The sequence below is a fragment of the Sorex fumeus genome, unplaced genomic scaffold (assembly GCF_029834395.1).
Source record: "Sorex fumeus unplaced genomic scaffold, SorFum_2.1 ptg000014l, whole genome shotgun sequence".
In the NCBI taxonomy this organism is placed as follows: domain Eukaryota; kingdom Metazoa; phylum Chordata; class Mammalia; order Eulipotyphla; family Soricidae; genus Sorex; species Sorex fumeus.
The window spans coordinates 33,361,918-33,386,418 of NW_026606071.1; the positions used below are offsets into that span (position 1 = coordinate 33,361,918).

Sequence of the window (24,501 nt, forward strand, 5' to 3'; positions counted from 1 at the left end):
AAAATAACCAGTATTAAGAGGCTGATAGAGTTATTGGACGGAGGAAAGGAGAAAAACACCTTAGGAGGTATTTTGCCCTTGGGCAGTCAGGAAGGACTTTGGAATATCTCAGGTGGTGTTTCCTTTGAACCTGGTGGGCCCTCAGGAAGGACTCTCTTACGTTGATTTTGCTACCTGACTAGGTGCAGTGTTAGCCCAGGGCGGCAAGATGGACCATGGAGAGGCTAGCAAGGGGGACAGAGAGAAGAATGCAGAAGAAAAATACAGGAGGAAACACATGGAGAGAGAGAACCCAAGCAGCAAGATGGAGTGCAGAGATGAGCGGGAGAGACAGGAGCAGACGGGAATGAGAGGCAGTGGAGACTAGAATGGGAGGCTCAGAGAGACTGGGGCAGGCGCATGGGGAGAATGGAATAAACGACATCTGATCAATCGACCGGGCTTGGCCCTTATTTCCTCCACTGTCTGCCCCATGACCCGGGCCACCATGGCTGGGCGAGTGCCCCCCCACCCCCGCAAACCTGGGCGGCGTCAGGGCCACCCCTGGCTGTCCCCCTCCAGAGAGTTTTTACAGGAAGACATTGCGAATTCTTAGGAAATACACCTATGTCACCCCAAAGCAGAAGTTGGTACCTGTTTGGTAATTTATAGTAATTGGCTTGCTGCTGGCGGGGCTGTCACCACGGCCAGTAACAGCATAAACAGTGATGGTGTATTCCACTCCGGGTTTAAGGCCATTGATGGTCGCTGTATTCTTGGTCCCAGGCACAGTGAACTCCTGAACAGGGCTACTTCCACCTGTTTGAAAATCGATTAATCCATTGTGAAGAGCTGAGATTTATTTGGGGGTTGCCATATGAACGAATGAATGCATTGCAAGCAGCATCAAAGTCACATTCAACAGAACAACAAAGGGGCCTGAGTGGGCACGTGGAGTGTATTCATTTACACATGGAGTAAACCCCGATTAGTGTGTAAAAACCCAAGAGAAATTTACCCCTAATACTATCTTAACACTTCAGTTTTAAAACGTCAGAGTTAGACAAAATTAGAAAGGGAAAGAAGGTAAATCCTAAATTCAGGTTTACATAGGGAGTACTCTCCCTTTCACACAAATTTTCATGGCATATACCCACATTAAAAAAGATTAGGAAAATACAGAAGTGAAAAAGAAGAAAATAAAAACAAATCACTTCTCTTTCACCCCTGATAATATATTTGTGAATTAAAGACCTGTTCTCCCGGGCAGCTTTAGAATTCCCCATCTATTATACAAATAACAATAATTAATGGCAAACCTGGTTTTGCTATTAATTATAGCATCAATATTTTCTGGATGTTCTTGGAAAAAGTTCCACTAAGTGGCCTTGTCGCTCTCTATAATTCTGGTTTTACACTAAGACTACCCTCAAAGGAATCTGCCTGAACTAGAGTGGAAATGAGTGTTTGGGGGTCACACCTGTTTCTCCGTAAGTGATCCTGTAGTATCTCACGGTGACAGGCGGTGCGTCCCAATTGATCATCAGGCTGGTGGGGGTAGAGGCAACAACTCCCAGGTCACTTGGAACATCCGAAACTAAAAATGACAAGAGGAAAAGTGGTCACATCTATAAGTTTCAACCAACACTCAGGTTCACCCATGGCTCATTTTTCATCACATAACAATGGAAATAACTATAAGCGATGACTGCTAATTAAAATTAGAAACAATTTAAAGAAAGGGGTTAAGGAGACAATGTTTAGGTACTTATTAATTTAGGTTTTTGGACCATAGCTGGTTCAGCCCCATGAAAAGCAAACGCCTGACCCACTGTATTGTCTCTCTGGCAGAAGGTAATTTAACGAAGATATATTGATTCAAATGTATTGAAGGATTTTTTTCCTTAACTTTCAATTAAAAAAATGAAAACTAGAGAAAAATTACATAATAACACACTTGAACACTCATGTTCTTGTCTCTGACTTGCTAACTTGCTGCTTTGGTCACCATGACCCTTGTCTGTTTTCTGTGTCTTTGAGTTGTTCATCTGAGATCCAGTTATAGATAGTAAGACATAGCTTGCCTCTAAATATTTTAGCATCTGTCTCCTCAGAAGAATGTTATTACATTCAAATAATAGTGTTTTGCTTTGTTCTGTTTGTTTTTGATTGTTGTTAGTGTTTTAGTTTTGGGCCCATATCTGGAAGTGCTCAAGGCTTACTCCTGGCTTTGTACTCAGGGATCCCTCCTGGAAGATCGCATGGGATGCCAGGGATCGAACCCAGGTTGGCCACAGGCAAGGCAACTTCCTGCCCACTGCACTATCTCTTCATCTCCCAAATAACTGTATTATAGTAAAACTTTAAAACAGTGTTTTTTTAAAAATATTTTGAATCTCAAAAGAGAGCAACACATTGCAGAGATGAGTCTGAACCTTGCGCTAGGCTCTGTCATCCAGGGCACCCAAAGTCACCATCCAGTTAAAAATTTAACTCAAGCTGTATCACCCCATCCACAATTTTCGAATTCCTGGAGTGCACGGTTGCAAATGCAGCCACACAACATCTCTGCACCACTGATAAATCAGGAGTAGTATATCACACTGGATGGGATTAAGGTCTTTTCCACGAGGGCTTAATGGCTCCATGGTGAAATACAAAAGGAAATATTTTTTGGATCATTTTTAGCAAATTATTACTGGGCCCGCTCGAGCAAATTATAATAAGCAATATAAAATAAATTATGAAGGCCCTGCTATAGGGGCAGGTTTGAGGGGTGGTTGGGAAAATTGGAAATAATGGTGGTGAGAAGGTGCAATGGTGGTGAGATAGGTGTTGGAATATTCAATGTAATAAACCAAGAACAACTTTATAAAAATAAATTTAAAAAACTGAGCAGCATTTAACAATTAAGAATACATAAATACCTAAATCGGATGAAAACCTTCTTGGAATATAGAGATCATCTTCTTTAATATGCTCCCTTTTTGTTTTTGTTTCTGGATCATACCTGTGGTGCTTGGGCTGGAGCAATAGCACAGCCAACATGGCCGACCCAAGTTCGATTCCTCCGCCCCTCTCGGAGAGCCCAGCAAGCTACTGAGAGTATCTCGCCCGCACGGCAGAGCCTGGCAAGCTCCCCGTGACGTATTCGATATGCCAGACACAGTAACAACAAAGTCTCATGATGGAGACGTTACTGGGCCCGCTCAAACAAATCGATGAACAATGGGAGGACAGTGACAGTGATATATGTATATATATCTTTTGCTTTTTGGGTCATACCCAGCAATGCTCAGGGATTACTCCGGGCTCTGGACTCAGGAATTAGTCCTCGTGGTGCTGGGGGGACCATATGGGATGGGATGCCGGAGATCAAATCCATCTGACCCCAATATATTCTTAAAAAAATCTCATCATTCAACCATTATTTCTTCAGTATAACTTGAGAATTTTTTTAACCTCCAATAGCTTCCCTCCTAACCACTGCAAATATTTTTATTGAGGTCTAATTTACTTGTGCTATTATAACTCTGTATTAGTTTCCCAGCACATGACATCATAATTTGCTGTTTGCATATATTGCAAGATGACTGCTACACTCAGTATAGTGTAATTAATCAGGACACATACACCGCTTTGAAAACATTTTTTCTTGTCATAAGGGCTATTAAAGTATATTCTCTTAGCAACTTACAAATATGTAACACAGTATTATTAACTATGGTCACCATTTTATATATTATACTCCCATGATTTATAAATTTTTGGAATCGAAAGATCGAAATGACCTGATTTTTACTATTCTAATGGGAAGTATTTTCTCTATTCCTTCTCTGTGTCTCCATAACATGAGTTATTTCTCAGGTGACAAATGGAAAACAACTTCATAGAGAGTATCCCCTTACATAGGAACTTCCCCTGAGTGTCTTTGCAGACCAGAAAAACAAGTTACCTGTTGACTGTTGGCCAACCAAGGGGGCACTTTGCTCTCTGCCATAAAGAGCAATGACGCTAACGATGTATTCTGTGCCTGGAAGGAGGTTGGTGAGGGTGATGGAATTGCGAGCAGAGGGCACTCGATCTTCTCGGGGTCTTCCAGTGCTGCGCTCAGGATGATGCCGAATGATGAAGCCAGTGATGGGAGCTCGGGGAGCAATCCAGTGGACAGTGAAGGAATTGGCCGTGATATCAGAAAAGTCAATGCCACTTGCAGAATCGAGACCTGGTTTTTCCACCGAGGGAGGAAGAGATGGGGCGAAAAGACAACACAGGCTCAGGAAGTGAGGAAGAATGTAAGTAAGAACTCCACATCTATTTAGCAGTTCCGTTCTTCTGAACACAATGCCTTGCTGTAAACCTTAGGTTGGGAGGCACTATTCTAAGTCACATAAACTTCAAAATTGCAAAATGAAACGAGTTTGAAACGGCCAACTCCAAGGTACTTTTTCTTTTCTTTCTTTTGTTTTGATAAGTAATCCAAATGACTTCTGTATCATTAGAGTGGGTGTTAAGATATTCTGGGAACTGCTGTCTTCAAATGTTTTGGTGTTCAAGTATTAAATGTTTCTCTCCTGACAAGTACATCTCTCAAAGTAAGAGATCTTCTCACTCCTGACTTAAGTACTTAGTTTTCAGAACCACTTTCTACATTCCAGAGGAAATGGATATAGCAACAGGAAGATAATGATACCAAACAAAAACCTTTCTCAAGCTAAAATAAGAGCTTATTCTGGACAAATTACAATACTGGCAATCCCCTGAGAATTGAGAATTTAATGTAGTGGAGAAGAATTAACAAGAATTTAGAGTTAAACTCAAATTCCTATCATTTTAATCTCTCTGGGATTCCCAGCATATTTTGGTTTCGATTATAACACCAATTTGTTCTATTTAATAATATACTCAAAACCAAATTGAGATTGTGCAATTTCTTTTGGGAAGCAAGCAGACTATGATAAACAAATTGAGCTAAATTGCACTTTTTTAAAAGGAAAATTAATAGAAGCATTCATCTGTAAGAAAGGACATGATAGTAAAGGATTCAATCCAGCTTCCCTTCTTATAGAAAATCAATTATTTCATTAAAAGAAAAAAAATAAATGCATTGGCTTAGTAAAGGAGGGAAAATACTTTGGTGATAATAATATGCTGGGTTACTCATTAGCCAGAGCATCACCCAATGGGAATGATTATTACCATCTCCAACCAAAAGAGATTATGAGACATTCTTTTGGAGTGATTTATTTAGGGGGGGGGTGGCTGCACCCAGTGGTGGTTGAAGGCTCCTTTTGACGTGTCACTCAAAGGTCATTCCCTCTGGTGCTTGAGGGACAGGTGGTACCAGGAATCAAACCTGGGCTTCCCATGTATTATGAGCACCAGCTTTTCAGTTATCACTTAGGACAACTGTTTTTAACATCTAGACCTGTACTTCTGAACCTTTTTCTGACTACAGCCCCCTTGCAATCTTTTTTTTTGTGACCCCCCAACATGCTGTTTTCCCTCTAATCTCATGCAGTGTCCTCCTTTCTTCTTATGTAATCCTTACCTGTAACCCCTTTAAAATATCTTGGAGGCCCAGGTTGAGATGGCCCCAGGTTGAGAAATGCAGACACAGACAATAAGATTTTGGGACTAATTTTAGAATTAATTCAGAAGGGCACTGTGATTTTTTCTTTTTTTTTCTTCATTTTTTTTGGTTTTTGGATCACAGCCAGATGATGCTCAGGGGTTACTCCTACCTCTCCTGACAGTTCTCAGAGAACTATATAGGATGCCCTCACAGTTCTCAGAGGACCTTATAGGATGCCCAAGATTGAGCCTCAGTCGGAATGTGCAAGGTAAACACCCTACCCACTGTACTATCTCTTCAGACTTGCCTTTTATTTTTAAGTCAGTGCTCAAAACATAATGACAATGACTAGACCACTATCACCACCTCCACCACCACAAAAGGTATAGATGTAATCTCCAAAGCACTGTCCTACTTGGTTACTTAAAAGTTGGTAGGTACAGGTACAAGAAATGCAGACATTTCAAAAACCTCGTGAGCAGTAGGAGGCTATTTGCCTCAAAGAAAAATCTAAAACTTTGGTTGACAAATAATGAATGAATAAAGAAAACTGGTAGGCAGATGCTACTTGACCAGTAAAGTATCAATGTGACTCACCTGTTTTCTGTCTTCCTTTGAGAGCTGTGCTCACATGGTTTTCATAAACACTGAAGACACTGACTAGATATTCTGTGCCAGGCAGGAGATCTGAAGAGGCAAGTTGGATTTATTTTAAAATTTATTTGGAAAAGTCAAAACATGAGCGAGCTTATTTCAACTCACAGAATATCTAAGACCTATAGCCAACTCAATGCTTCCTGGAGACACACTATAAGTAGCTGACAAGGAAGGATCAGGATCATTGCCCTGGAGTAGCTTCCTGAGTGCTGCCCTCAGTTTTGCCTCTGTAAATGAGTCTCAACTGCTGTGGCACTGAAATATTTTTAGCAGCCACTGGGGAGTAGATCCTTTGATGGAACAGTAGGTTGTAGCAACATGGATTAACATTTGCTCTTGATAACAACTCAACCAGGTAGTCTACAGCTTTTTTTTTTTTTTGAGAAGTAGCTTTGTTGCCACACAATGAATGGCAAATGTTTAAAGTGTGCCTCGTGATGGGCTTGACCTCTTTATGCATTCATGAAACTATTAGTGTTCAAGATAATGAACATATGTTTCACCTCCCAAAGCTTGGTTTACAATGCTCCGCGTTTTGCAAATGAGAAAGGAAAACAACAGAAACGGTCTTCTTTAATATACTAAACCAAGGTCCTATAGAAGTGAACCAAGGCCAAGACCTCTAAACTTAACTTTAATTTTTACCAGAAAATCATCATATTCTTTTTGGAGGTTCACAGGAGTTACTCCTGGCTTTGTGATCAGAGAAAACTCTTGGTTGTGTTCAAGGAACCATATGTGATGCTGGAATCGAATTGGGGTGGAGATTCATATAAGGCAAACACCTTACCTCCTGAGCCATCTCCCCAGACTTTAAAGTATCATATTCTTCAGGGCAAATGATTAACTCTCCATATTAAAGTAAGAATAGAATTTTCAAAAATTGAATATACATTTTCAGGTAAACTCTTCCCTTTGGAGAGTCTCCAATAGTACCAAGGAAGTTTCATAACCTTGAATTCTTACCCACTAGACACCAACTACCCATTCGCTCACGACCTCCCTTTCAGCAATCCTGCAGGGATTTGAAAAAGCAACAAATACGGGTGCTTGGGTCCCATGTTTCTCTAAGGCTTGAGCCACAAGAGATCTACGAAACATGGAGACTTCAGGTGTTGCATCTATGAACCAAGATAGCAGTGGCTGCTCAGGGGGAAGATGGCTACCTGACACTGAAAGCAGAATCTGGAAAAGGATTTTAGGACAAATGACGAACATGTGCATGTCTCTTCTCCTGAAGCAGGAACTTGTGTGTTGGGTGATGCTGTCAAGAGTGACCCAGCATGCTCCCAAATAGCTGTAATATTTCCACTATCTGCAGACATTAGGGTGCTCTCAACTCAGCTACAAATCAAGAAACTAGGACTATGGTCAGACCCAGCTGTCCTTCATTCTCTAAGATTTGTTTGAAAGAGAGGATGTTTTCAGATCATCCTTTGGTGATATACCCAAATATGAGCTAATTTTCCCCTAAGTGGAAACTATACTGATGTTTTTTTTTCCTGTATTTTCTGTGACAGTAAAAATGATGAGAGACACCATTTGCCTAAAACCCCACACAGGTTGCAGCTTGCTTTTGTTTTCTTTAAGAAAGGCTGCTTATTTCAAAGAGTAGAAACTAGAAAGAAACGATTTCATATGTGGCTGATTATTTTAACGTAAGTCCTAAGTCTCCTCAAGTTTCTAAATCCTCAAGTTTCAGAGAATTCTTATAATATAGCTGATTCTTTCTGAAATACAAATTAAACTTCCAGCTCTGTTTTTAAGCAGCACCCTGATCTCAGTCACTGTTTCTAAGTTTTTGAATGCTATATAGATTAGCTGGTGACAGTTTTTAAAAATGAGACAAGAAAAGACGGGTGACACTATTTTCCATCGAATTTTTTTTTCTTTCTAAACATTTAGATTTAGTCATGTAATTTTTCTTGACAGTCATTATTTTCTTGTGATTACTTGGGAGCTGAATTTGTTTGAAGTTTGCAGACTTTGCTGCTGGTATTCTTCCACTATGGAAAAAAAAAACCCTCTCTAGACATCAAAAACACTATCAAAATAACAATAGACACTATAAAGGTAAAGGTAAAGGCCCACCCGTTGATCGTGGATTTGCTCGAGTGGGCCCAGTAACGTCTCCATTGGAGACACTATGTATTTTGGATTTTACAAAGCTGTTATAACATACAATATGTGGTTTGTAGTTCTGTTGTAGCTGAATTGAACTGAGATGCCCCTCTGTAAGAATGCTGGATTCTTTCCTTATGCCCTAGCTCAGTACTTCTTGAACAGATACACTGGCTTACTTGTTAAGACCACAGCATTGTTGGAAGGAGAAACAGTCAACTCTGCCTCATCGTCCTCATTTTTCACAGGTGAGTAGCGCACCAGGAAGCTTGTCAAATCAATGGATGAAGGTGGGGCCCACGTGACACGCATAGTGTCAGGACCAATATTGGTGAATCTCAAGTCCGTGGGAGGAGGTATAGCTGGTGTCAGAGGAGAAGGAAGACTATGTTAATGCAATGTTAAGATTGAAGACGATCTGAAAAAGTCAACAACGCAATCATTCATGCATAAGGGAAACAAGAGTCATAATCATGCAGATAGTCTAATCTAGACCATAGTGAACTACTGTTAAAATCACTACATACGGTTTTGTTAGACCCCTTTAGTCTGTCTGTTATCAATATATTTCACAGAATAATTTTAATCTAGTTTCAAATAATTTTAAGTGCATTATACCCCACTCCCACCAGGATTATTTCACCCCAGGCTGAAAAGGCTTAACTTGCCACACAGCGAAGAGAAACATAGCAGAACTCTCCAAAGAAAGACATGCACACAGACAAAAAGACAAGAGGATCCTACGTCTCTCCTTGATGTGAGATAAATACTGTTACTGGCCTAGCTACACTTCCATTCCGTGAACTCTACTTACAAGTGAAAAAGGTTCATGCAAATGGGTTCTCGGCATGTTTCTTACCATGCAGGGCAGAGAACCTTTATAATGTTGCATGCTCATCCCCAGACCATGGTTAAAAATGGATTTCCTTATAGGGCTATTTTACAAAGCAACAAGACCTAAAAGGCTCCAAAGTCTTGTTTTCTCCTTCTAAACAACTTCCTTCCAACTCTAAATTTCAAGGAGATTTTGGATGACTATAAAGAAGAAACACTGTAATGTCTATCAAAGAGTAGAAGGAAGAGTTTGACGTATATTCCTATTTATTAACGAACATCAAATTAAGCAATTTGGTATTCATGTTAGATATTTCGAAAATACACCTACAATGTTGATTGCTCTTTGCCGTGGTGCCTTGCAGAGATGAGGTATCTGCATTTCTGCAACCTTACTCTTAACTGTGGTATAAGTGAAAATGTATTTAAATCCACTTATACATGTCTCCATCAAAAGCACCTTCGAATCATGAGCCCCTTCCCTCCAAATCCACAGTCTTCAATATGAGGCAACTTGCTGGATCTTGCTTGGAAACATCCATTTTTAACCACAGTAACTGCTGGCAGCATGCAACACTATTCGTGTCTCAAACACAGAAGTTTTTAAAATTCACCCGTTTGTTGTGTCAGTGTAGTAGGGGCACTCTCTCCGCCATTAATGAGAGTGATAACGCTGATGTCATAGTCAATGCCCGGCTCCAGCCCTGTAACTGTGTAGTATCCTACTGAGGAGTCCACAAAATCTTCAAAAATAGGGATCCCTTCTCCTGCCGCAACTACTGTGATGCGGTACCCAATAATGGTGGAAGAGTTTAGCGGGGTCCACCTCAGGCCGATGCTTGAATCGGTTATATCAACAAAGCTTAAGTCAGTGAGCTGGGGCACCTCTATTGAGTTACAAAGCAGAGGAAGGGGAGGGCAAAAAGAAAACAGAGGCAACAAAAAGAGTGAAAAATAAAGCAGTGTACATCAGGTTACTTAGAAGTAAAATTGATGGAATGTTAAAGCAATAATGGTAATATGCAATCTGTTCCAAATGATCTGAAAAACTTTGCAAGTATCAGGTATTATCTGCTTTTTGGGGGAGAGTCAAACAAGTTAGAGTATTCTTTTAGGAATTTTTTTTTTTTTTGCTTTTTTGTGTCACACCTGGTGATGCACAGGGGTTACTCCTGGCTCTGCACTCAGGAGTTACTCAAGGCGGTGCTTAGGGAACCATATGAGATGCTGGGACTCGAATCTGGGATAGCTGCGTGCAAGGCAAACGCTCTACCCGCTGTGCTATCTCTCCAGTCCCCGGGATTATTATTTTTTTTTTTGCATTTTAAAGAAGTCTCTAAATTGTCACAGGCTCCAAAAATTTACTGGTCTGTTTAAGATATCAAAACCATTTCTAGAACCTAGATATAATATCTGTGGTATGTATCATATATGTGTGTGTGTGTGGTATGTATGTATAGATATACATATACATACATATATAATTTTTTAGTAGAAAAATAAAGTGTGAATGAAAAAGATTTAAAAATCAGTTTATGAGTTTTATTTTCTTCCTCATAAAAGAACTCATGACAACATTAAGGCCACACCACCAAGCTCAATGTGAATGCATATTGTTAAGGTGCCATGTGAAAACATATTCAGGCCAAGGACAAGCCTAAGACCAAGGCCACTGCCAAATATTTCCTTCAACCCACAGTTATTTGCCTGACATCAGTCAAAGCATTCTTCTAGAATGCGAAGGGGAAAACACTTGCCTAATGACTCATTCTGCAATGTAATTTTGGAAAAACAACAAACTTATCCCTACTTCAGTCTTTACTATGTTATGTTTGAACCACAGGAAGAAATATTCCAAAGGCATGGCCTAGACTTCCATAGTTTTTCTTATTTGTTTGATTTTGGACCACAACCAGCTGTGCTCAAGGCTTAGTCCCAGCTCCACACTTAGGGAATCACTCTTGGTAGTGCTCTGGCAACCATATGGGATGCCAGAGATCAAATCAAGGTCCATCATGTGTCAGACATGTGCCCTATTCACTGTACTATCACTCTGGCCCCTCTCTGTTTGTTTTTTTTAATTAAAAAAAAAGTATTTCAAACTGCAATGTAAAGAACAGGACATGCCAACCAAGTGCTATTAAGGAGGCAAAGGCTGTCTGTAGACTGCATTTAAAAATTGGCACGGGCCATATAATCAGATGCAAGTGTCCCAATGGGATGCATTTACCATATTACTTTGAGCCTGTCAGTATTGAATACAGACACTTGACACTGTTTTAGTAATATTTCCACGTGAGCAGACAGCACAGAGTTAATGCCATGGTTGCCACTCCATTACAAACCCTTTGCAACAAACAGCATCCCAGTGAAGCACAGACAATAAAGCAGTGTTAACAGCAAGCATTTGTCTGAACAGTTGCTTTGACTTCACGATTTGGGACAGTGTTGTCGGGAGGTCAGAATTAAATCCCAAAAATATCTGAGACCCTCATTCACCCGAGGATCAAGATGCTAATCCCCACTCTCATTGAAACTGCCACTCTAAGCATAACAGCTTATTTCTTCATTACCTGGGATGATGGTATCAGATATAGGGACACTTTCCTTGCCATTCTTGACAGTGTAAACACTGACATTGTACTCCAAGCCAGGACTCAGGTTTTCAAAGGTGCAGTAACTCTGATCTGCATTTACCATTTCTTCCAAAGAATATCCCTCCTGGTCACTTGTAGGAACAGAGGTAATTCTATAACCAGTAATATCTGGGGGAAAAAAAAACAGAAGTTATTGCATGGAACATTGGCAACTCAGCATCAACTTGGACTCCGATGACGAACCCAAAAAGGGGAATTTTATTGTTTTCAGAGGACTCTCATCAGACAGTACTTGTAACAACCCTTTGGAGCGAGTGTTTATATCCTTACTTCAAAGAACAAATTGGGAAAGGAAAGTTGCTACCATAGTATTTTCTGTTTTGAAATTCCATGCTGCTACTACCCACCTCTGAGATTTACAGAAAGGGAAGAAGGAAGAGTGACAAAAATGAAAAGCAAGGGAATGTATCCTTTTTCTAGAGGAAGAATACTAACTGCTTCAGACTTCAGAAATCCTAGAATTCTGGGCAGTGAGAAGATTGTGAGATAAAAGATCGATGTGCAAATGAAAATGGTGGTCGCTAGAGATCCGCAAGGATAGACTAAAAATGAAGCAAGTTCAGTGAAACTTACAGTCAAGTATATTTCAGTAACATGTATCAAAGGGCAAGGAAATCATGCTATACTTTGTCATTAGCAACAAGGTAAACACTATAGTGATAATGAAAATCCAATTGGGTTGGAAGCAAAGTTTTATGTCTCTGTATTAACCATTCAAATAGACCAGCTAAGTCATCCTTTAATAACCTCATTGCCCGCAACCATGAAATCTGCCAACTTAAAGTGTCATTCAGAGTATTCTGATCTGAACTAGTGTAGCTAGATGACAGTCCCCCAGATACTGAAAATATCACTAAAATGCTCTACTTCAGAAGAGGCTTAAAAAAGAAATATTTGGAAATAGTTTACTATGTATGATGCCACACATTGATCTGAGTTAGAGATAATTGCCTTAGCTGTATATACAAGCAAAGTAAGAACACTTAAGAAAACTATAGTAAAATAATAAATTATAGTGAAGAATTATAGAAAGAATCTAGCTAAAGATGCATTCATTTTAGTTGGAACTACAATTGTGGGGGTTTTTTTGGTCATTTTTTTTTCTTTTTGGATCACACCCAGCGATACTCAGGGGTTACTCCTGGCTCTGCACTCAGAAATTACTCCTGGCAGTGCTTGGGGGACCATATGGAATGCCGGGGATTGAACCTGGGTTGGCCGCGTGCAAGGCAAACGCCCTATCCTGTACTGTTGCTCCAGTCCCAGTAATTTTCTGGGGGGTTGGGGGGAGCAGTTGGGCTACACCCTGTGGGGCTAAGGGGTTACTCCTGGCTCTGCACTTAGGAATTACTCCCAGGGGTGCTCAGGAGACCATATGAGAAGCGGAGATTGAACTCGAGTTGGTTGTATGCAAACAAATGCCCTAGCTGCTTTACTATCGCTCTGGCCCCATATTGTTGTTCTTTTTAACTTAGAGTTTCTTCAATAATGAGAAAAATGAGAAATCTCAATGTTCAATAGTAATGCCTCCAAGATACCCAATGCTCAATAATACAATTACAGTTTTAGTCACCGTTTCTCCTTTAAAAAAGGAAAAAAAATAAAAACGAAAACTGAAAAAGAACTTTCACATAGATTTGGAAAAGCTCAGAACTATCTAAAGGTTCTCCTGTCACACCCATGGTATATCCTGGTCTTGGAATATTGCTATTGATATCTTTATACACGTTACGGTTTTATAAATCACTTTCTACCTGTGTGAATCAGAGCCTTAGGCGGAGCTTCATTTAAGTCTTAATAACAGCCATGGAATTACTTTCCTGTGGATTTTTCAGCATTTCACGTCAGAAGACAAACCAAATATGCTGGTCAATTCCAGAAACACAAAGTTGAGTGGGAGGAGGCTGCAACAGCAGTTCTGGTACCAGCTCTGTGGCTGTTAGCACGGGAGTTTGTTTTTTTTTTTTTTTTGGCTCTTCAGCCTTCCTAATTCTTAATTATTGCTCTTACTAGTCCTTGGATTGTAGGGCTATGCCCAGTGGTGTTCTGGAAGCTGTGTGTCAGGGAGTGCATACTCAGCCCTTAGAGCTTTCTCTCTAGCACATCTCAGTCATTTATGGATTGATTGACTGATTGATTGATTGATTGCTTTTTGGGTCACACCAGCGATGCACAGGGGTTACTTCTGACTCATGCACTCAGGAGTTACTCCTAGCGGTATTCAGGGGACCATATGGGATGCTGGGAATCAAACCCAGGTCGGCCACATGCAAGGCAAATGCCCTACCTACCCACTGTGCTATCACTCCAGACCCGATCTCAGTCTTTTAAAGGAGATCATTTGCCCCTTTCATCACATGAAGTTTTCGGACTGCTCAGAACAAAGCAATTCTGAAACTTCATTGAATAATAAACAGAACATATCTAACGCACACAAAGAAAATTAGATAGGGCAGTTTCAGTGCAACTGAGTTAACAGCATCCTCCAGAGTTCTTTTCCTCAGTCCACAGGATTCTCCACAGCTAGTAAAGGATCGCCCCCTCCACAACCCCTGTCTGCTACACACACACACACACACACACACACACACACACACACACACACCACACCACACATACACAGAGAGAACCTAGAGTCTGGCAGTTCTTTTTCCCATGATTTCAATAAACATGCATTAACCCCCTAACTGCACATCTTCTTAACAGGCACATGTACGCCTCTCTCTATTTTGAATAGAGATCTGATTTGTATCATTTTGGCCCACTCTTTCTCTGAGAATGTCTAAAAACCTTTGCTAAAACCTTTGCTGCAGGAGGGTACAGTGCCCATTGCCTTCTGGTACATTCCAGGCTTTAGGCTTACCTGGGGTGGTGCTCCTCTCCCAGGAGACCGTAAGTACGCCAGTGTCAGGGTTGGACTCCAGGTGTATGTTTGAGGGTGGAGACAATGCTATGCAAAAAATAAAACAGAAGTAATAATAAATTAAAATGAAAGCTAAAAAAGCACTTTATGTATGGAATGTTCCTCCCCTCGCTCTCCCACTTTCATTCTTTTGAATTTTGGGGGGATCCATCCTAAGAAGTGCTCAGGGGGTCCCGGGTTATTTCCAGTACTGCTTGGCCATATGGGTTCAAAGCTTGAGTCCAATGATACAGTGCTGGGGGCCTCCAGGGCCACATGGTGCCTGGACGGTGCCAGTAATAGATCTCAATGTTTTGTTCAAGCAAAGCACATGCCCCTGCCTTGGGGGCTATTTCTTCAACCTTTCTCTACCTTAGTCATTTAAATGAATTGGGGGTGGGGTGGGACAACATCCAGCAATGCTCAAGGGCTGCTTCCAGCTCAGTGCTTAGGTGTGTGTGTGTGTATGTGTGTGTGGTGGGGGTGTGTCACTCCTGATGGTGCTCAGAGGACCATGCAGTGCTGGGGATTGAATCTGTGCCTTCTATACACAAATCATGTGCTCCAGTCCATCAAGCTATCTCTCCAGCCCCATTTTTTTTTTTTTTTTGCTTTTTGGGTCATACTAGGCGATGCTCAGGGATTACTACTGGCTCTGCACTCAGGAATTACTCCTCAGGTGCTTGGGGGACCATATGGGATGCTGGGAATCACACCTGGGTCCCCCGCATGCAAGGCAAATGCCCTACCTGCTGTGCTATCACTCTAGCCCCCAGCCCTGTTTCTTATTCATCTTAGAGGTATCAGTAAAAACAGAGAAGTTATACTACAAAATCAAAGTGAACAAGTCTCTATGATTCCTTAATGATTTTATAATATTACAGAAATTCTTTCTGCTTGACACTTCTGACGCCATGGAACAGAAGGCACAAGTTGGACTTCCTATGGCAAAGTTGGACACTGCATTTTAAGGAGAGCTAGATCTTCACTGTGCCATCATTATAAGTACAAACTGACATGAACCTCAGCTATTTTCAGTAGTGTTCATCAGGATATTCTTTTAAATTAGTTAACCTTGATTTAAACAAGCTAACGTTCAAGTGTTCGCTTAAAAGTAGATCTCATAAACTACAGAAAACAGGAAAAAAGAGACAGAGAAGTTCTCTTACGAGTCGTTACTGTATTGACAATTGGACTATGTGTCTCTTTTCCATCTTTCAGGGGTGTGACAATGTAAGTGTATTCCACGCCTGGAGTCAGACCAGTCACGGCGACGCTGCCAGATTCGGAAGTCATTTCGTGTATCAATTCTCCTCCCTGGCTTGGCCGTACACCCAGCTAGAAGGGCAAAAAAAAAAAAATTCATTACATATCTATTCAAGCTCAAGTTATTGCTGACAGGCTGTGATTCTGTTTTAGAGCATGCAAAAGGGAGAACAGTGCAGAGAATGGCCAGTAAGGAATCTGGAACCTGTAGCTGGAAATGTTTCTTCCAAAACTGCATGAAGGGGTCTTGTATTGAAGGTTCAGAGAAATGAAATTTTATACTGGATTAAATAATAATCTCACAGTAGAAAACATAAATACATAGGAACTTGGAGCACGTGGAAGTCCTTCCTATTTTCTTTTTTGCTGAGAGAAATTCCCTGGCGCTCTCTCTCTCTCTCTCTCTCTCTCTCTCTGCTTTCTCTTTAATGAGTTATTAACATTCAATGCACTTTTCAGTTAGCAGATACTGGCTGAACGTATTGTATTGCAAAAACATAGTCAGAGTTATGTTTCTAGATTCAGCTGCGGGACCACATATTACAAAAGTGGAATTAAAATGAACTTTAAGATTTTATTTCAAAAGCTGATTCTATTGTGTCATCAAATAGCGTTCAACTCCAACACCCATCCCTCCCCACCAGTGTATATTTCTCAGTTGGAACACTGTATGATTGAGATCCAATCATGAACAGCTTTGTAAGGGTCTATCTCATAGTGATTCGATACAAAAATTTAAAAAAAAAGTTCAACTCAAGGGTCATCTTTTGTACGTTACAAGGCTTCTGAAAGTCAAAATACTATTAAAGTACATGTGAAAGGTACATGGGCAATCTTCATAAAATGCTCCACTAGCAGAATCGCTCCAACTTGCATACAACAAAAAAGAAGCAAGATTTGTTTTTTGTTTTATTTTTAGGAAATGATCAGGAAAATTTAGTCCTGATTTCTAATCATAGTACATATTTCTCTCTTTACACTCCAAATGTCAAAGAAAGGAATTCTTTTTAGCATATTCATCTGTATTCAACATTGTCCTAATATTATTGCTTGGAAGAACATGAATTCAGATAACTGCCAGCAAGACCTTAATCTTAACTTCTGTTAAGAGAGTCATCCACAGGGCTTGAAATAAATTGAGATGCAACTGATTGGATGAAAATGTGATTTTTTCTCCCCAGGCGACTCTGAGTTTAATCAGTCTTTATAAATTGGCTTTCATGAACCTGTTGACACCTATTTAGAACAACATATCAAATGGTGTTTCCCTATATACTTTCAAATGGAGTTCCTTGGGAGAAAGGATAAAATAAGATAACAACTAGCAATTCCTTTCAGGAGTTGTTGTGTTTACAAATCATTCTCACTCTCTCGAACTGTCTTTCCAGAACTGGACAGAAAGTATCGGGTATAGAAGTATTACTAAACTCTGGCAAAATGGTCAGGGAGGTATGAACAGAAACAGGAATCAAAAGTCAGGTCCTCTGTTCCGGAATGTTCTGTTTCCACCATGTTCAGAGACACGAGGGCATCAAAGGGCTGTACGACAGAAGACAAAGACCACTGTGACTTACCTTAAAACCAATCCTTGGAGCAGGCGTCCATGTAATCATGATGACGGTTTCAGAGACTTCGGTGTTGAAAGGTGGAGCGGAGCCCAGAGACTGCGCTGTGGAATAAAATCAATACAAATGTTCACTACTTGGAATACCAGGCCACAGCCTATAAGCTAAAAAAGAAAGTTTTCGGACAGGGGCTGGAGTGATAGCACAGTGGGTAGGGTGTTTGCCTTGTGCGCGGCCAACCTGGGTTCGATTCCCAGCATCCCATATGGTTCCCTGAGCACTGCCAGGGGTGATTTCTGAGTGCAGAGCCAGGAGTAACCCCTGTGCATTGCCAGGTGTGACCCAAAAAGCAAAAAAAAAAAAAGCAACTGAGTCAACAATCAATTCAGGATCTGGAATGTTCTTACACTGGGTGAGAATTTGGAGCAGGTCAATTCTTCACAATGTTTAAGGGGCTACCTGAACTCTTGGAACACTGACTAAAATGCAGGTTCTGATTCTGTAAGCCCAACATGGGGTTCAGGGAGTTTACAATTCTGAAATGCTGATGCTGTCAGTTCTTGAATAATGCTTTAACATTAGCAACTGGGTGACCCAAGAGGACCCTTTCAGATCCCTGGACCCAAGATGATTTGGGTCTTTTCATCTTGGTTGGCATTTGAGTTTGACGACAATAAACATCTCCAATGTCAGTCTGAAATGTAAAGTGGGTCACCACAACTGATTATTATTCTGCTTCTTAATTACTATTTAGAGAACAATGGTACAGTGATCTAAAAATAACTTTATGCTGAATTATTCCAAAATGATAGCCAAATAGCTGTGGTTGCAATAAAATGTGATGTATCAATGTTACACCAAAATATGCTGCTATAAGCAAGCACATTTGTGAATTCTAAAGCATACCCCCTACCCTTCCCAAATATGTGATGATTCATTCAGGGCAATAACACTGTGGAAACTTAGTATTCTGCCACTAGAATGAGAAATAATAACAAAGATCATGTGCCTTTTTTTAGTTCTTTTTGGGGGGGCACACCCAGCAATGCTCAGGGGTCACTCCTGGTGGTTCTTGGGGGACCATATGGGATGCCAGGGATCGAACCCAGGTAGGCTGGGTGCAAGGCAAATGCCCTTTCCACTGTACTATGGCTCCAGCCCAGTCCATGCACTTTTTTGCCTTACAAGCAGTTTGATTCACAGTCCCACAAGTCTCACCAGCAGTGACATCTTAGCACAGGAGTAAAGTCTGATAAACAGTGGCTGTAGCCCAAAAAACAAGGAAAGAAAAAAGATGAAAGAAAGAAGAGAAAGAACATTCCTATACAAAGTTAAGACAAACGTTTTCAGCAGTTCTGAAAATACTACTAAAAAATAAGATTTCTAAAATATAATTGAATGGAAAAGCTGAATCTTGCAATAAGGAGGAATAAACATTTCATTAGCTGGCTGCTCTCGAAAAGGTAGACTAAAAGTCAACATATTTGTGTATCACTGTATCACTGTCATCCCGTTGTTTGTCGATTTACTCGAGTGGGCCCCAGTAATGTTTCTATTCGTCCCAGCCCTGAGATTTTAGCAGCCTATACTGTGGAAGTTTTATTTTCCAAACAATGATCCATTTTGCAATTTGGATCAAATAAAGATAGATTCAAATCTTTATTTTTGGGGGGGGGGCACACCCAGTTGTGCTCAGGGTTTACTCTTGGCTCTCCATTCAGAAGTAACTCGCGGAGGTGCTCAGGGGACCATATGAAATACTGAGAATCCAACCCGGGTCACGTGCCTTATCTCTCACCAACCCATACTATGTCTATACATATACAGACATATATGTGTGTGTCTGTGTGTTTGCGTGTATACATATATATGGGTTGGAGAGGGTACAGTGTTAAGGTGCCTGCATCATATGCAGCTAACCACAATTCTATCCCTAGCAACACATGGTCCCTCAAAAATCATAGGATGCAGCCCTCGAGGCCCCTGAGCTTTGCCAGGGATTACAACTTGGCCAATGTAATCGCCAGAGCTAGAGCAGCACCATATCCTTGGACACCTGCATTCAATGTCAGCCTTGTGAGCTGAGGACTGCCAGGAAGAACCCTGAGACTCCTAAGCAATGCTTGGTAAGCACTCCACAAAATAGAAAAATTATAGGAGCCAGGGAGAAAGCACAAACGATGGAATGACATGGCTTTTACCCTGAGTTCAATTCCCAGGACCTAACAATACAGCTCTCCCAGAGTCCTGCCGGGTATGGCCTTGACAGATCCCAGGGGCACTGAACTCTAGAGCTGCAGTCAGTCCAACTACTGCTAAGAGTGGTTCCAGGGCCCCTATGTTCTATAGGGGAGTCCCATACCCCCATCCCAGCCAAATTATAAGCATATTTGCAAGATATTACCCTCAGTACAAACTTCACTGGGCTGGAGCGATAGCACAGCAGGTAGGGCATTTGGCTTGCACACCACCGACCCAAGTTCAATTCCTCCACCTCTCTCAGAGAGCCCGGCAAGCTACCGAGAGTATCTCGTCCGCACAGCAAAGCCTGGCAAGCTCCCCGTGACATATTCAATATGCCAAAAACAGTAACAAGTCTCACAATCTGTTGAGACATTACTGGTGCCTGCTCGAGCAAATTGATGAACAACGGGGGGACAGTGCTACCGTGCAGTGCTACAACTTCACTCTTGCTCTTATTTGAGTAAGGTGAATTATAACTTCAAGGGTCTCTAGCGTGTTTGGTTAACTCGGATGGTTGGGGTCTTCCCTAACGTTCATTCCTGTTTACATCTCAACTAAATTCTGTGCCCCCTGGGAGAAAAGACACTATAAGATGCATTTATGCTAAATTATGAATGACATAATGTCATCCTCTAGACTTCAACATATGAGGCTTTTAAGCCCTGCAACTCCAATTCTCTACTTAGCTATAGTCAAATATCCTGCTTCGCCATATGGGAATTGTAATTCCTTATTTTATTCCCAGTCTGGATTCTAAAGTGCAATTTAAAAAAATATTCTAAAATACTGTGTAGGGGGAAAAATGCATGTGTAAGCTACTCTGAAATGACAATGCCAATAACTGGTTTGAAATACCAGTGGTTTTGTGAACTGGGTCCCACGGAAGCCATGATTTTGATGGCATTATTTTGAGAGGACCTAGGATGGGTGGACTGTGATGGCCTCCCAGTGTCTCAGAAATCATCTACCACTTGGCTGCTGCTGACACTGCCAAATGCATGACAGTCCTGTGCGACCAGGTGGCTGGACCCAAGAAAGAATTCAGAGTACAGGGCCCTTCTTTCCCCAAACATCTGGGAAAGCCACAATTTCATCACTAGTTATGACCTTCCCTGCTGTCTTGGGTTTTCAGACCCCGGTGTTTTCCCTTGCTTGAACTAGCCAGCTAGATTTTTCCCCAGTTTAAGACGATGCTCTGCCTGGGAAGATCATTAGAGGAAATCCTCCAAACCACAAACCCACAGACTGATGTCAACAAAGGATGTAACTGTGCGTCTGAGCCACGGATTCTGGCCGGTCTTAACCAGGCGAAGAACAGCCTGGCTGTTAAAGGAATACAAATTGTCCTATTTATAAAGGAAAATGCTGAGTTTTTCCCCAGGAACACCTCCTCTCACATTTGCTTTCATGAATTTAGCACAAGTTATAAAACCCTGAAATGATTATTCCCAGATAGTCCCAGGTTACTCCCAGGATTCACCTTGGTTAAAAGAATAAGACGCTGTGGAAACTTAGGGCTTATTGTTCAGAAGTAAGCAAGGCCCACTGATATTTACTGGCTTAGGAGATGTTTACAGAACTCTGCTTAGGTTGGTGAATTAAATCTAAAATTTGTTGAGCTATTTCCGTTCCTTTATTTTATTTGGTGGGGTTGGACCACCTCAGGCTGTCTTCTGGCCTTAATAATCCTGACCCTGTGCTCAGGGATCACTCCTGATGGTGCTCAGAGCACCACGTATGGTGCCAGAGATCAAATCGTGGTCAGCTGCATGCAAGGTATGCATGCAGCTTATCTTGCATGTTGTACTATTTCTCCGGCCCTGTTTTCATTGTTATATTTATTTCCCTTATCACTTATCTATTCAACAAATATACTTCCAAAAGTAAGCTTTGTGCAAGAAACTATGTCCATTTTTAGCTAATAAAATTTGTTTGACTCGCAGCACTTGAATCCAAATATAATTATATATTGCATAAATTTATTGTATGGAGCATAAAACAATGTGTAAAATATATTTAAAAAATACTTCAAGTAGTAGTATACTGACCTACTACACTCCACAAACTAAAAATGTTCCTCTTTTATAGATACTCTGCCCTGTCAAAGGAACTCTATAGAATGTGCTTTATGTTAAGGAGTCAAAAAGAATCAAAAAAGAACCACAGCTACTATGATTCTACATTGAGATGTAGAATTACATATGGTTAGTGAAAGACTCTTGAGATCTCAATTCAAATGCAGTAAAGGGCATCTATCTATGAGAAAAAGATACTTACAAAGAAGATATTTTTACAAAATACAAAGACATAAATTTCCTATTAAGAGATTTTAGGACCTCAGTAAGACTGACATATAAAATAGAAGGTGATTTTTCAATAGGGATCACACTGGCAGCGCTGGGTGGGAGTGGGGGCTTGGAGTCTCACCCAGGGATGCTTGCCGGATGCTGTGGGCCTGAGGGTTCAGTGCTCAGGTTTGAGCCTTCCCAGCCAGTGCTCAACAAATGCCAGGTCCAACCTCTGCAAAGCCTGGGGCACCGAGGGTTATGCCCAGTGGCATACAGGGGCCCAGGAGATGCCAGAGATTAAACAGAGCTTTACACAGCTAGATATCTGCTCCATCTCTGTTGAACTATCTATAAACTTACAAATCACAAGCAGATATTACTTGCTTATAACTAGCAGTAACTTTGGAAAAATACTTCCCTCTCTAAATGTCGTATGTCAGATATAAAAATAAAAAATAATTTTTTGGTGAATTATGAATTTGTGCAGGGAAAAGTTTTATGGGCCATTTCTTTAGGAAGTAAAGACTGTAGCTATGCTGTAGGATTTGTTGAAAGCTTTCTAGAAAGTTCCAAATGACTTTATAGTTGCAATATATGCTGAAAAGTGCTATATTAGGTGTTACAGTTAGTTCAAAGTGTTGACTTAAAAATAACAAATAAAGGTGGCTTTGGAAGAAATAACAAATAATGTTCAGCTAGAAAAGAAGGATTTCATAATTTTTGGTAATATGCTTGAGAATCAGTTTGCGAATATAGGCTGTTAAAGTGATGCAAACAGGTAAGAGATTTAAGGCCATTTTCTGTAAAACAGTCAGCAAAAGGACAGTCAGGACCAAAAATTATTCTTACTATTTTTCCTTCTGTGGAATTTCAAGAGTAATTCTAAGAAACATAAAAAAAATAGAAAAGCTATTCTGTTCTGCAGAAGTACTTTAATCTACCTCAGTCAACACTTGGGAAGAAATGATTTGCTTGGCTTCACCTCTGGCTTTTATTCCATCAGTAGATTTTTTTTTATTCTACACGTGGAGCCAACACTTGATACCTAAAGTATTAATATGTAGACATAGGTGCTGATTTTTTCTTGCTTTAACTAGCATTTGATAAATTCCTTTAATACGAGAGAATTCAATTTTCAAATAACTCGGGGCTTTAGACCGTGTTACTCAAAGTCCTGTCCCAAAGGAAAAGAGCTTGACATCATAGATGCAATTTACATGCAGTTTCCTTTGTCAGAGGTCTTGCTTCAAAAAACTTCCCAGCTGCACTCAACACTCAATAGTGTGTCTTGTGACTGACATAGTGGAACAGCTCCTTTTTGTCCAGCCCTAAATAACTCAGGTACCAGTAGTTGGTCCATAGAACACACTGCTGAAATATATTCTGTTAACTTTGTTCAGGGCCATTCCATCTTGTGCTCAGGGTCTTACTCCTGGCTCTGTGCTTAGAGATCACTTCTAGGGCTGTTGGAAGGACCATATTTGGTACCAAGGATCAAGTCTAGGTTGGCTACATGCAAAAAGATCCCCCTACCCTGTATATTATCTCTCTGTTCCCTGAGATAAAATCTTTTCCATTACAAAGTCTTAAATGCAATCTTTGTAGTAAGGTTCTTTTTTAAAAAAAATTGGCAGTTTGGGGTAATAGCAGGTAATGCCTGTGGAACTCTAGGCAATGTTGGGGATCACGCCAACTACGTGCAAGGCAAACATCTTGACCTATGGCCCGAAACTTTTCAAAGTTAGGAACAGAGAGATAGATAAGAACCTATGACCTCACTAAGAAAAGACTTTGCAATGCAGGCTTACGAGCAGTGAAGAAGCCGGTAGCTTTAGGACTCTGCTGGTTGCCTTTTATAGCCACGAGGCTGACGGTGTATTCGTCTCCTGGCTTAAGATCCTTGAGCACGTACTGCTTGGCAGAGGGCTCTATGTCATAATGCTTGGGCTGGCTTCCTCGCGTTGAGTCTGTGGTCATCTGGTACCCAGTAATCTGAGCTCGAGGGGGTGTCCAGCTCACTGTGACTGTAGAGTCATCTTTACTGTTGAACTCGAGGTCTGTGGGAGCATCCACTTCTGTAAAGAAACACACACACATCATCAATAAATATATATTCTTTTTTTTTTTTTTGCTTTTTTGTGTCACACCCAGCGATGCTCAGGGGTTAGTCCTGGTTCTGTACTCAGAAATGATTCCTAGTAGTGCTCGGGGGACCACCTGGGATGCTGGGAATCAAACCCGGGTTGGCCGCATGCAAGGCAAATGCCCTACCCACTGTGCTATCATTCAAGCCCTTCATACTCAATTTTAGACTAGCCTTTTATGTGATTTTACGTCAACATACTAGTTTGTCTGAGTAATGAACTTATTTGTCCAAGGAAAAGCCCCTGTCTGACTCCTCTATATTTTTGTG

At 40.9% G+C, this 24,501-nt stretch overlaps 1 protein-coding gene across 7 annotated transcripts in view; it reads right to left on the reverse strand.

Annotated features, from left to right (window-relative positions):
- Positions 1–24,501, reverse strand: part of FN1 (fibronectin 1) — an 81,213-nt gene that overhangs the window by 23,762 nt on the left and 32,950 nt on the right. For 4 of the 7 annotated variants that reach the window (XM_056111592.1, XM_056111591.1, XM_056111590.1 and 1 more), the window contains exons 20-29: positions 23,897–24,163; positions 17,566–17,660; positions 15,895–16,063; positions 14,687–14,773; positions 11,740–11,931; positions 8,512–8,694; positions 6,152–6,241; positions 3,935–4,204; positions 1,460–1,576; positions 634–798 (exon numbers count right to left, since the gene is read on the reverse strand). In XM_056111592.1, the coding sequence (XP_055967567.1) occupies positions 634–798; positions 1,460–1,576; positions 3,935–4,204; positions 6,152–6,241; positions 8,512–8,694; positions 11,740–11,931; positions 14,687–14,773; positions 15,895–16,063; positions 17,566–17,660; positions 23,897–24,163 (1,635 nt within the window). Of the gene's footprint in view, positions 1–633; positions 799–1,459; positions 1,577–3,934; positions 4,205–6,151; positions 6,242–8,511; positions 8,695–9,780; positions 10,054–11,739; positions 11,932–14,686; positions 14,774–15,894; positions 16,064–17,565; positions 17,661–23,896; positions 24,164–24,501 lie in introns of all 7 variants that reach the window. The other 3 variants (XM_056111589.1, XM_056111587.1, XM_056111586.1) reach the window with 1 other exon arrangement.